General features: G+C 39.3%; 1 protein-coding gene across 1 annotated transcript in view; it reads right to left on the reverse strand.

Moving 5' to 3' along the window:
- Positions 1 to 13,299, reverse strand: part of DPP3 (dipeptidyl peptidase 3) — a gene marked incomplete in the record, with an annotated part of 784,135 nt that overhangs the window by 157,037 nt on the left and 613,799 nt on the right. Inside the window, 1 exon segment of the mRNA XM_044078218.1 lies at positions 5,095 to 5,215. Within this exon segment, the coding sequence (XP_043934153.1) occupies positions 5,095 to 5,215 (121 nt within the window).

Genomic DNA, 13,299 nt, shown 5'->3' on the forward strand with positions numbered 1-13,299 from the left:
GCTATGTAATCCCCCCACAAAGAAGAAAGTTAGTGATTTAAACAGTATTTTGGAGGCTTTTAGATTTCATTACAATACACAATTCTCTGAGCCCTCAAGATCTTTCAAGGATATTAAATTATACCTCAACAAAAATATATTGTAAATTCATCAATCACCATGACAGAATTAAAATCACAAATTAAAAAAACTCAAGATAAACAAAGCCCTTGGTCCAGACAACATATTGCCAGAGATGTATAAGCTACAACCAAACCAAGCCTTACCTTTACTTTTAAAAGTATGCACTACAATTAAACAAGATATAAATACATCTCCCTCTTGGAAATATTCATTAATATCATAATAAAAACAGGTAAACATGAAAATCTTTTACCTCTGAAGCCAAGATTACTCTCTCTCTTGCCTACATTCTACCTAGTCTAATGTACAATTCTCAAATTCTCACAAATCTTAACTCAGCACTCCTGACCAAACTCAAATCTACCTACAAGAAGGTAGCTAGATTTAATGCCCAACAAACCTACAAATCCCATCACTGTCTCTCTCTCAAACACCTAAACTGGCTTGACTTACCCCCACCAGCGTCTTCTATCTCAGTTCCAGATCATCCATTCTATCCTATACCAGCCTTCCTACTGCCCAGCACTATCCTCTCTCATCTCCCATTATTCTCCCTCCAGTCCTCTCCGAAGCTCTAACCAAGACTTACTACAAATCTAAAAACCCAAGTCTAAATTTAGACACAACATGTATAGCTATCACCCCCCTATTGCCTGGAATAGGCTACCACTAGAAATCAGGACCCTTACACATCCTAAACAACTTAAGACAGCCACCAAACAGCACTTTAAAAGTCATTGGCCCTGCCACTGCACTTTTCCTCCTTAACATCTCCTCCTTCTCATACCTTAATCTACTTTCTGCCCTTAACTCACTCTGCTCACTAGCTCCCTCTAATCTTCCTGGACTACTCTTTCTACTGTCTTCTAAGATCTACTATGCAAATTGCCTCAGAGAAACATTCTATTGTAAATTATCTTGCCTTCATGCAACTACATCATGATAAAACTGGGTTTTTGTAACCACTTACCCCAATAATTATACTCATCTTAATTACATACTTCTTTTTATACATCTTGAAATAGTTATGCTATACTCCTGATTATTGACACTGTATAACATTGCATTGCTACTTAATGCCTTGTAATAATCTTGTAACATTGCTGTTTAATGCTAATTAATAATGAAAATTGTATATGTTGGAGATTTTCTCCATGGGCCTCCTCTGAAAAAGGGCTCTTCAGCTCAGTTGGACAATCCCGGTCAACAAATGTAAAATAAATAAAAAATAAAATAAATAAATATAGGCCCATAACCCTACTAAATATAGACTATAAAATGTTTATGACAATTTTTGCAGACAGGATCAAACATTTTCTCCCCTCATTAATACATGGAGATCAGACAGGATTTATAAAATGAAGAAATACATATGATAATGTTAAACAAATCTCGACAATAATTGATCATAATAAACTTAAAGGCTTAGATTTAGCCATAATCTCCTTAGACATCAATAGTGCCTTCAATTCTGTTGCTTGGAACTATGTTTAGTCTTAAATGAATATAGATTCCCTACAGCTTTTAATACATTAATCAGATCCTTATATGAAAACTCTATAGTGTATGTCAAACTAGGATCCCATAGATCAGGACCCATTTCAATTATGAAAGGGACCAAACAAGACTTTCTCTTGTCAACCTTGTTATTTGCTCTGCTGATAGAGCATTTTGCAAACAATATTAGATTAAATAATAAAATTAAAGGTATACAAATTAATAGAGTATTAAACTTAAAACTTTGCTGATCTACTCCTGACTATCTGATACTAACCATTCCTCACTAACATTAATTTAATTCCATGACTATTTATCAGAATATTTCAGGGCTACAATTTAATGAAAACAAAACAAAAATCTTAATCTCCAATTGTAAGAAAAAGTACATAAGAAAGAAATTCACTAAATATATAGTAACAGATAGCAAACTTCCTTATCTAGGTATTTACCTACTGGATGATTTAAATGACTCACTTATACTTAATTACAATATAATATTGGATAAAATTGAACTAATGACTTCCAATTGGAATAAGCACTTATTTACAATGGGAGACAGATTATTCCTTATAAAAACAATAGTTTTTCCCAAGGCTATACCTTAAACAAGTTTTCTCACTCGCTCTCCTCAAACATATTATTCATAGATTTAATAAAGTGATACTAAACTTACTATGGTTTCCATATAAACCCCAAATTGCCTTGAATAAACATTTACATGACTGGGAGGATGGAGGAATAAACTTACCAGATATTGAGACACATCATATCCTCTGCTGTTAAAAATATAACATTATGGTTAAACACATCTTACTTTCCCATATGGAAACAAATTCATGAACAGATATGGATAGAATATAAGCACTCTCAAAATCAAGATATTTTGTCTATATTATCAAGCTCCCTTAAATACTATATCCTAGAAAATAAAAATATTAAACTACCATCGCAATATATAAACTTTACATTATCTATCTTTAAGAAATTTGTAAATAAAAATCCAAACATCAACTTGTGTTTTTTTTTCTAATCTTTCCTATAGCCTTTACATCTAATAATCTTAAAACATTCCAAGCACATAATATGAATGCACTTAAAAAGGAAAGTTTATTATTTTGGAATCAATTAATAGAGTTAGGAAAAGTTTTATCTAATGAACAAATAATAAATAAATACAACATAAATAACGATTTGTGGTTATTTCTACAAAACCTGAAACAATATCTTACAAATGAAATTGAATTAATGCAAACTTCTGTTATTCAAGACACCCTAAGTTTATTGAATACTTTATTATAAATCATCCCTTTCAAGGTAATGGCTATTTATCTAACATCTATTAAATTGTTAAAAAAAAATACCATACCAAAACATACCGGAATTATTATACACTAAAAAATGATCACCCTCCCATATGAAAATTATTATTAAATCATCAAAACTCTCAACACTATCAATTCATTAGCAATTATTTACTTGGAGATTCTTAAATAGAAGTTTTTTTACACCCCACAAATTAGCATCAATATTTGCCAATGAGGAACTGTGTTGAAGATGTGAGATAAAATTAAAAGCTGATTGGCAACATATTTTTTATGAATGTAAATGCCTCAGAATGTACTTCAATAATATTAATTATCTTTTTCAGGCCATCTTTAATGACAACTTCCAATTAATTAAATCGATGATCCTATTTAAATCATCCATACCCAAGTGTATTCCAAAAAAAGATTTATCAGTCCTTTGGACATTGTTAGCTTTAGCACGAAAGATCATCACAATTCATTGGAAAAGTGTGACTTCTCCCACCTTCAATGAATTCAAAAATCTTGCCTTAACAGTTGGGCGTATGGCAATCTCTACTTTAAAGAATAGAACCAACAGACCTACATCATACTACAACACTTGGATGACAGTAATGGAAATACTTGAGAAAATGGACAAAAACACATGATATTATGATTTATTCTTCACACAATGTTCAATTATATCATAATCTGTATAGACACCACTGTATATAGTTTACAATATGAAGTTATTTAGTTTTAAGATTGCATATATGTTGTACAATACTTTTTCATGTACTGTTTTTAAAAGACGTTATTTTAAACAAAAACAAATAAAAAATTAAAAGTAAAAGGAAAGATAATTTCATTCATTGAGCACTGCAGCGGAGCCCACTGAATTAAGGTATACTGGTTCATTATCAGAAGTATGAAATTTGTAATTATGAGTGTCTTAAATTTGATTTGAAAAGAAATGCAATGAAAGGACAATATTTTTGTAGTGCTTCTCTGCACACACCAATGAGTGGGGACTGCATCGTGACTTTACTCCTACTCGTTGCATACAAATATATGTATGTATATAGGCAGCACCAAGACTGGTGTACATTGGAATGCAGGAATACTCAAAGGTACAGCAACCTCAAATGTTGCATGCATTCCCTGTATTTACATTACAGTTTTGCTATTCTAAGGATTGCTACTGGAATAATTAACAAGTATCCAAACATACCTTTTCCCTAGTAATTACAAACCAGCTCTGTACTGTGGATGTCAGCCTGTCACAGAGTCTTTTCTTTTTCAAGTCGCAAATGTATAGATTTTTTCCTCAAAAACCTCTAATCTGCCTCAGAGGACCTTTTATAACAAAAAAAAAAATACATACAATCTGATTAAAGACAAAGGAAACGATACATGTGGCTGACAGGTGGTTAAGTTCTGGAAAGTGTATATATGCTTATTCTAAAGCACTGGCTTCTGTCCACACAGGAACACAAGCAGGAAAATGCCTCGCATAGCTAAAAATGGACTAAAAATACACATTTAACAAAATATACTTTTAAAAATAATTTCTGGAAAACCTGAGCTAAAAATTGACAAAAGCTCATGATTACAAGTTTGAGCAGGGAGCTCAATCCTTAAACCAAATGTAACAAAAAAGACTGCCATTTCTACAACATGCAAAGGACAACTGAAGAGAAAGAGGGCCTCTTTAAGAAGGCCAATTGAAAATTTGTGCTGGTGTCAGTTGCTGGCAGAAGTTTGTGTAACCAACCCTATTAAGTATCAAGAATAACCCACAGATGACAACATTGCTGTTTTATTCCAAACATCACTAGAGCTACCCAAGAGGTACCTAGAGATTTATGGCAACAACCATTAAGTATAAAGTGAGATAGGTGGCTAGCAGAACTGGCAGGCGGGGAACTGGAGTAGTCAATAAAGAATGAAAAATGGTGAGCAAATATATATATATATATATATATATATATATATATATATATATATATATATATATATATATCAAGTGAAGTAGATAAAAAGGAAAAAATACAACACGCTAACCATAATTCAAATACAAAGAGTAAAAGTATCTATAACTTGTACAAAAGTACAAACCACAACCATGTCATGTAATATTTCTGGGTTCCTGGAGCACAGAAAGTTTTGTGCTCCCTGTTCTCACCTGTCTCCATGTATTTTTTTCAGGTGTGTAAAATTCCAGCGACAGGACTCCTGCACGCACCATGCTAAGCCAGTTGATATAACCGACATCCTCAGCTTCTTTGCCTTCATGTCCAAAGATTCTGATGAAAGAAAAAGGTTGATTTCAGAAAGCATCATCAGCTCAAAATTGCTTCTTGCATACTGAAAAGTTAAGTCTTGTCACGAAATGCTGTTATATCATGTTGTGACTGGCTATGCAGTTCAGCCTAATGTACAAATCATAGTGAGGCACTGCTAGGGTCTGTGCAGTTACCTACTCACCCCCAGCCAGCACCCCCAGACTGCCAGTATATCAAACAGTTACTTCCTGATGCTGGGGAAGAGACACAGGGTCCATTTTCACCCAGGAGCTTGTTACAGTACTCAAAATTGTAACAAAAATAATAGGATTTCTAATGCCAAAAATACTACATACCAACATGTGCACCTTACGATGAAACAAAGGTGGATTTGTTGATAAACGAATATCACATTACTTACATAAACTGACAACAAGCAGATGGGAATAAGTTAAAGTTCTAAAAAGGAATTATATGAAATAAGTATACTAACAGAAATGTGTATAAGCTTTTTTTTTTTTAAACAGGAAAGAAGCTTGTAAACCTAAATGTTAAGAGCAGAGGTTTTTGTTAGTCTATTGCCACAAAGTTTAGGTATTACGTAAGGACAGGAAGGTAAAGGTGCAGGCATCTTGGCTAAAAATAAGCTACTAATGACTTTTTGAAAGATAAGGGGGAGAATGTTTGGTATGTTTGGCAGTTAGCTCCAAAGTTTGGATGCAGCAATGGAGAAGAAAAGTACAGTTGTGTACCTACCATAAATGTAGATGTTCGAGTATATTCACTGTTGCAGTCATTACACTTGGGTTATCCTGCAGGCAGGCTACCTGCAGTTGGCCTGAATTCCAAAGTCTTGGTCCGGCGTCGGTTGCTGTCGCCTTCTCCCTTACGTCAGTGTGCCAAGGGTATAAAAGATGCAGACAACGCCATTTTCTTCAGTTTTTCTTGCGCCAGATGTCAGGTGCCCCCAAAAGGGTAGGCTAAAATAATGTCAATAAAGCATGCATGCACCAAAGTAAATTATTCCTTCCTCTACAAGCAAATACACCACATAGGTTGTATAGAATAGAGAAGTACAGATAAGTTCCAGCAAAGATAAGGGGGATGGTGGGTAAACTGGACTGCAACAGTGAATACACTCGAACATCTACATTTATGGTAGGTACACAACTGTACAATGTTCATCATGTTTTCACTGTTGCAGTCATTACAATTGGGTTGAATCCCAAAGCTAAGGTTGGGAGGCTGGAGCTAAATAGGATTAGGAGCAGCTATGAGCCCCTGCAGAACTGCAGTGGCAAAGCCTGCCCTGGATTTAGAGTAGAGTGGTAAGTGATAGTGCTTTGTAAAAGTGTGCACTGAACTCCAGGTTGCAGCCTCTAAAATGTCTTTGGTTGATACTCCTCTGAGGAAGGCTGCTGAAGTGGCTGCTGCTCTGGTTGAATGTGGCCTAATGGCCTTAGGCACGGATTTGCCATGTTGTGAATAGCAGAAACGAATGCAGTGGCCTATCCACTTTGAAATATTCTGCTTTGAGATAGCCTTTCCTTGTGATACTGCAGCAAATGCCACTAGTAATTGCTCAGTCTTTCTGAAAGCTTTGGTTCTGTCCAAGTGGAAGCACAGCTGTCTGTGTATGTCCAAAGAATGCAGAAGTCTCTCACCCTTATTCTGTGGGTTTGGATAAAAGGTAGGTAAGTGAATAGTTTGGTTAAGGGCCACACTGGACACTACCTTAGGCATAAATGTCGGGTTTGTCCTCAGAGAAACCCTATCTGGATGGAAAATGATAAAAGGTTCCACAGCCATGAGTGCCTGTTGCTCTGAGACTCGTCTTGCAGAGGTTATTGCTAGGAGCAGAGCTGTTTTCCAAGATAATAATTTTATATCAGCTGTAGCGGCTGGCTCAAAAGGAAGCAGAGTGAGTTTTTCCAAGACATAATTGAGGTCCCATGCAGGTATTGGTGATCTCCTTGGAGGCCTTAAGTTTTTGGCTCCTCTGAGGTACTGCCTTAGTAAAGGATGAGAAAAAATAGGTGGCTCTGTATTGTAATGAGCTGAAATGGTAGAGGCATGAATCTTAATTGAAGAAAAGGATAGGCCTTTGTCCAGCATCTCAGTTAAGTATTGCAAAATCTGAGAAATATTTGGTACAATCGTGTCATATCCTTGTGCCTGGTTCCAAGCACAGAATCTCTTCCATTTTTCAGCATAAGATTTTCTGGTACTAGGCCTCCTGGCCTCCAAAATAACATCCATCACCGCTTTAGACAGAGGGGTGTTTTGAATTACTACATTATCCGCCATGCTGCCAGATTTAAGGTCTTGAGTTGGCTGTGCAGGATCGGATTGTTTTGTTGGGACAGTAAGTGAGGAATTTGAGGTAATGTCCAGGCTGGGCATTGAGACAGGTTCCTTAGGATTGGGTACCAGTGCTGGCGAGGCCAGTCTGGGGCAATCAGCATCATTTTTGGCTTCCCTTGTCTGACCTTTAGGAATACCTTGGGGAGGAGGGGCAGTGGAGGAAAGGCATATACTGTTAAGTTTTTCCAGCTGAAAGATAGAGCATCCACTCTCCATGCTTGCTTGTGATAAGTCCTTGCGCAGAATCTCTGTAGTTGGCAGTTGTGAGGGTAGGCAAATAGATCTATGTCCGAGCATCCCCATTTCCTTGTTATCATGCTGAAGATTTGCGGATCCAATTTCCATTTGTGGGGATCCATGCGGTTTCTGCTTAGTTCGTCTGCCAGAGTATTTACCTTTCCTGGCAGGAATTGTGCCTGCAGATTACTTGGTAAGTCAATGCTGTGTCCCATAAACTCATGGCTAGTCTGCAAAGGGGATAGGAATGAGTGCCTCCCTGCTTGTTTATGTACCACATGACTGTGGCATTGTCCCATCTATCAGTAGTTGTCTTGGATGAAGCTGGTCCTTGAAGGCTGTCAGGGCATTCTGAACAGCTAGCATCTCTTTTTGATTGATATGTAGGTGCATTTGGCTTGCGGACCAAGTGCCCTGAATATATCTTCCTGCCATGTGGGCCCCACAGCATAATCTGATGCATCTGTTGTTAATGTCTGCCTGCTGTGAGTAAAGTGAATGGCTGTCCCTTGTTGTGGTGACAGGCCTTTGCCACCATCGAAACTCCTGTTGCAGGCAGGGAATGAGAGTAATTATTGTTTCCAGGCTGTGGCAATGGTGAGTCCAAACACTTTTTAGATACCATTAAAGTTTCCTTATATGCAGTGTTGCATATGGAATTAGCAGAATGCAGGATGCCATGAAGCCCAAAGCCTGCAGAATTTTTCTTGCAGATAACTGGGCCTTTGTTGCCAACAGTTTGAAATAAGTAGTCAGTTGCCTTTGTTTGTCTGGCGTGAGATAAGCCATCTGGGCAGTTGTATTTAAGCTTGCACCCAGGAATATTATCTCTTGAGAGGGCACTAGTTTTGATTTATTTTCATTTACTGTGTACCCTAGTCATGCTAGCAATCTTTTTACAAACGCCAGATGCTGTCGTAGAATGTCCTTGTTCTCTGCTTGAATGAGGCAGTCGTCCAAGTAAGGATATATTTGTATTCCTCTTTGTCTGCAGAATGCAATTACTGGAGCCAGGCATTTTATGAAGACCCTGGGTGCAGTAGATAAGCCAAAGGGCAGTGCAGATAATTAGTGCATTAAGCCAGCTATGAATCTGAGGTATCTTCTGCATGATTGTCTGACTGGGACATGCAGGTATGCCTCTTTTAGGTCTAAAGTCACAAGCCAAGTCTTCTTGCCCAGCATGGGTAGAAACTGCTGCAGAGTCAACATTCTGAATTTTAGAATCTCCAGACATGTGCTTAGAATAGATAGGTCCAGTACTGGTCTCCAGGCTTTGTCCTTTCTGGGCACCAAGAACAGCCTTGAGTAAAATCCTTGTCCCTGCTCTTGCTCTGGTACTTGGTGAATGACCCTCGTGTCCATGAGGGATGAAACCTGCTTTTGTGCCTCTGCTCATTGATTTTTTGGCAGGTCTGGCAAACCGTGTGCCCTTGGCAGGGTATGAAAGTGAAACTTGTAGCCTTGTGAAACTATGTTCAAGACCCATTTGTCCTGGGTTATTATGTGCCAATTTTGATGAAAAAGTGCTAGTTTTCCCCCTAAAGGTGCTGCCAGAAGATAAGTGTTTGGCGCAGGCAGGGGGAAGTCATTGGGACTGTTTCCTGTATGGCTGTGATTTGTCTTCTCCGCTTTTGGAGGTAGAAGCACCCCATTGTTTAGACCTGTATGTGCCTTGGGGCTGGGATCTAACTCTAGGGCGTCTGTATCTGCCCCTTTGTGGCCTGTCAACACTGGAAAGGACCAATTTTGTGTAGGCCAGTGTCTGCTAAATCTTGGGAGGCAGTGCCTGTAAGAAATCCTTGACTGTTTGCAAAGATTTTGCTTTGCCCTCCATTTTCTTCAACACCTCCTCTGCTTTAACGCCAAACAAGGTATCATGCTGTAATGGTGCATCTAATAATTTTGCTTTAACATGATCAGGCAGATTCTGTTCCTTTAACCAAGCATGCCTCCTGATGACAGAACCCATAACCGCGGCCCTGTAGGAGGTCTCCAGAGAATCAAAACCACATTGCAAAGTATGCTTTCCAACTTGTTCAGCTGCATGCAATAAATCCTGCATTTCTTTGTTTTCTGCACATTCAGAATTTATCAACATTTTCTTGTTTAAGCAGTGACATAATATATTGCTGATATTTAAGCATATGAAACTGACAATTTAAAGCCCTTATAGCCAAGGTAGCAGAAGTGTAAATCTTTTTTCCCCCATCTGTCCAGTGCCCTAGAATCCCTGTCAGAGGGGGTAGGGTTTTTTGCAGTGGAAGCCTTGACCCCTTTGGGACCCTGAGAGATAGTTTCTGGGTCAGCAGCAGGGTTCTTAAAAATAAATTTATGTGAATCAGGAACCCTGTAGTATCTGTCTGGCTTAACAGGAGCTGGAGGCAAGGAGTCAGGAGTCAGACTGGAATCTGAAAAATCATCTTCTATAATGTCTAACAGGTAGAATAGCAAGGGGCCTGTGCTGAGGTAGTAAAAGGAAGTCTCTGAGCCTTTTCTTAGATTCAGAATAATCCTGGCTCTCCCAGTGGAAATGCTCCCTCATGGTATGCAGAGTTTCCCCAAAAGAATAATCCTCAGGAGGAGAGGCTGAAGGGATAGATTCTTCAGCATCAGAATCCTCATAGGGAGGAAGAGAGTATTCCTGATCAGAAGAGGAATCAGATGAAATGGAAACCTGATCTGAAGATTCATATTCTGTCTCTTGCCTAGGCCTTTTATCAGGAGGGGGATGGGAACCCCTGATCAAAGTAATTAGGTCTTCGGCCATTTTGAGCATCTGTTTTTAGGCATGCAGGCCTGTCCATGGGGCTGTTGTACTTGTTTATTTGTCTTTAAAGGTGCTTTAGTCTTTGCCTTTGAAGCTGAAGTCGTTTTTACATATAATTGTGTTGGCCTGAAAACACCCTCAGAAGCCGATGCCTGCTCAGCGGCTCCGGACCCATCTGAGGGAATAGTTTCCGAGGTTCCAATACCTTGAGTTTCCAGTGGCCTAGTCGACTCCATGTGGGAGTCGGTAGCGGTCTGCGGCTCTAAAGTAGTGGGCGTCAGGGGCTGCGAAAGCGCCTCACTGAGAACCAGCAAACCGGTGACTGGCTTAGAAGAAGTCTCGTCATCAGTTTTGGACCTCGGATGCTTGTCCTTTTCTTTTTCTTAGAGTTTCTTGTGAATTGCGGTAGTCGGATGGCTATCTGACGACATTGTGTAATTAAATCTTCTGCCAAAATAGTGAAATGCAAAACCGTACCGACGCTTAATAGTGCGTTGGTTAAATCTAGCACAGAACCGACAATTAGCAACGTCATGGTCAGGGCCTAGGCAAGGAATACAGTAGGAATGAAAGTCCTTATGAGGTATTTGCTTCTCACAAGAAATACAATTATTAACTTTTTCTGACATCAGTCTGGAGCAAGAAAAAAGTTTCCCCAACGGGGTACTTAGTTTTTAATGAAGACTTTGGATATGAAATTCAAACATGAAAATCTCAGGAATCGGCCGACCGGCACTTGTGAACTGCTTTTGCTTCGGGCACCGCGCGGCAAGAAAGACTGAAGAAAATGGCATCGGCTGCATCTTTTATACCCCTGGCACACTGACGTCAGGGAGGAGGTGACAGCAACAGACGCCGGACCTAGACTTTAGAATTCAGGCCGACTGCGGGTAGCCTGCCAGCAGGATAACCCAATTTTAATGACTGCAACAGTGAAACACGATGAACATCTGGTCTGTAAGTCAAGATGGTTATACCATACAAGAGTAGATTTAGAAAGGGCAGACTTTCTCAGTGGTCTACTGTATTTGGATGCGATATTAACAGTAATTAAGGTGAGAAGGGTACAGAATGTAGTGGAAAAGATACAACTGGTCTGGAGATGAACAGGTAACATACTGGCGCACTGGATACTGCTGCAATGATGCTCAATACTGTGGGAGGAGTTATGCATCAACATGCTTTCTTTAGACAAATCCGGAGTTTGTTAATGTTTTTAGGGGAGTTTGCAATTAATTGCAGTGTGTGGTGTAGTATGTGGGGCATTACTGGCCTGACCAGAGGGTGTCTGGAGTCTCTGTGAAGTTTTTGCCACATTGCACAAAAGAACTTATTTTTAAAGGGGAGAGAAGACTCAATCCACATACCTTTGCATTTAAAGTGAGTAACCTGTTCTATGACAACACAGTGGCACAGTCAATAGCACTGTCTCATCACAGCGACAAGTTCTCCAATGGGATGCCTTCTGTGCAAGTTTCCCTTTCTTCACATTGGTTTTCTCCTGGTACTGTTTTCCACCCCCACCCTAAAGACATGTGATAGGTGGACTGGTGATTCTAAGCCATCTGTAGTTGTATATGTGATACATGCGTGATACAAAAGAAAGGCCTGGCAATCTACTTCCATATAGAGTCCATATATGCCTAGTAAATTTTGTGCATGGAACTGGCTCTTCATTGGGTTGTTATAAAAGTCAGAAGTGGCTTGACAGCATTGGATAGAACTGTTTCTATGAGAATGCCTGACAGAAAGAGGATAGGGCACTGGACGATAAATGTCTAGCTTCTTGTGGGTCTGAAGATGTATGAATTGGATCTGATTGATAATTATACTGGAATGCCAACTAGAGAGCAAGGCCTTTTTGGTTGTGGTGGTGGTGGTGGGGGGGGGGGGGGGACTTAAGTCCCGTTATAAGCTGTAAGACGGGTTGTAAGGGAACCAAAAAACAAGGCTGTCAGCATTTTGGGGAGGTAAAACGGTAGATACAACTAATAAAGAGCAACATAAAAAGTAGGCAAATAATTTAGCCTTGCTGCACAGTAAAAGGAAGCAGATTGGCTAGAAAGAAACAAGAAGTTGTAATATGCAGATAGTCTAGTATTTCCCAGTGAAATTAAACAGAGCTATCAGTCTGCAGAGTGTTATAAGCTTAGTCAATAACCAGAGGTCAAATCAAAACCTGTACTTTGTATCTGCGAGACAAAGACCTTAACCATTCTGTCAAACCCACTCCTAGATTATTTTTAATCAGAATCCTCCTTGTAGGCCCACCATTGGGGTTATTAGGTACTTTCTAGGCTTGCAGTGCAGGGAACCATTGAAAAGCTTAATACAAATTCCCATTTACCCCACGCACTGTCTACTTAAGTGACTTGCTCAAGGTCACACAGCAGACAATGAAGGAATCAAACTCTGTACCCCAAGAAAGTACAGTTGTGTAAAATCTTACCATAACAGCAGATGCCCTTCTCTTCTCTGTTGCAGTATTCTTTACTCTATGGATCCCCTGCCAAGGGCTGCCCAACATCTGGGCCAGTATAACAAAGCTTTTTGGTTGTAAAGGGTACATAGTTCATCACAAGTATGCTCCCCACGCACAGCGTAGGGCATAAAGGTGACATCCAGATGTACCATCCTCAGAACTGAAAAGCCCCAGTAGGAAAGACAGTCCAAGGATAAGAGTAGGTAACAAGCACATCCAGAAGGAAGGACCAAGGGGAGGATGAAGGAAGCG

The sequence above is a fragment of the Protopterus annectens genome, chromosome 7.part0 (assembly GCF_019279795.1).
Source record: "Protopterus annectens isolate FY-2018-M chromosome 7.part0, PAN1.0, whole genome shotgun sequence".
NCBI lineage: Eukaryota > Metazoa > Chordata > Ceratodontiformes > Protopteridae > Protopterus > Protopterus annectens.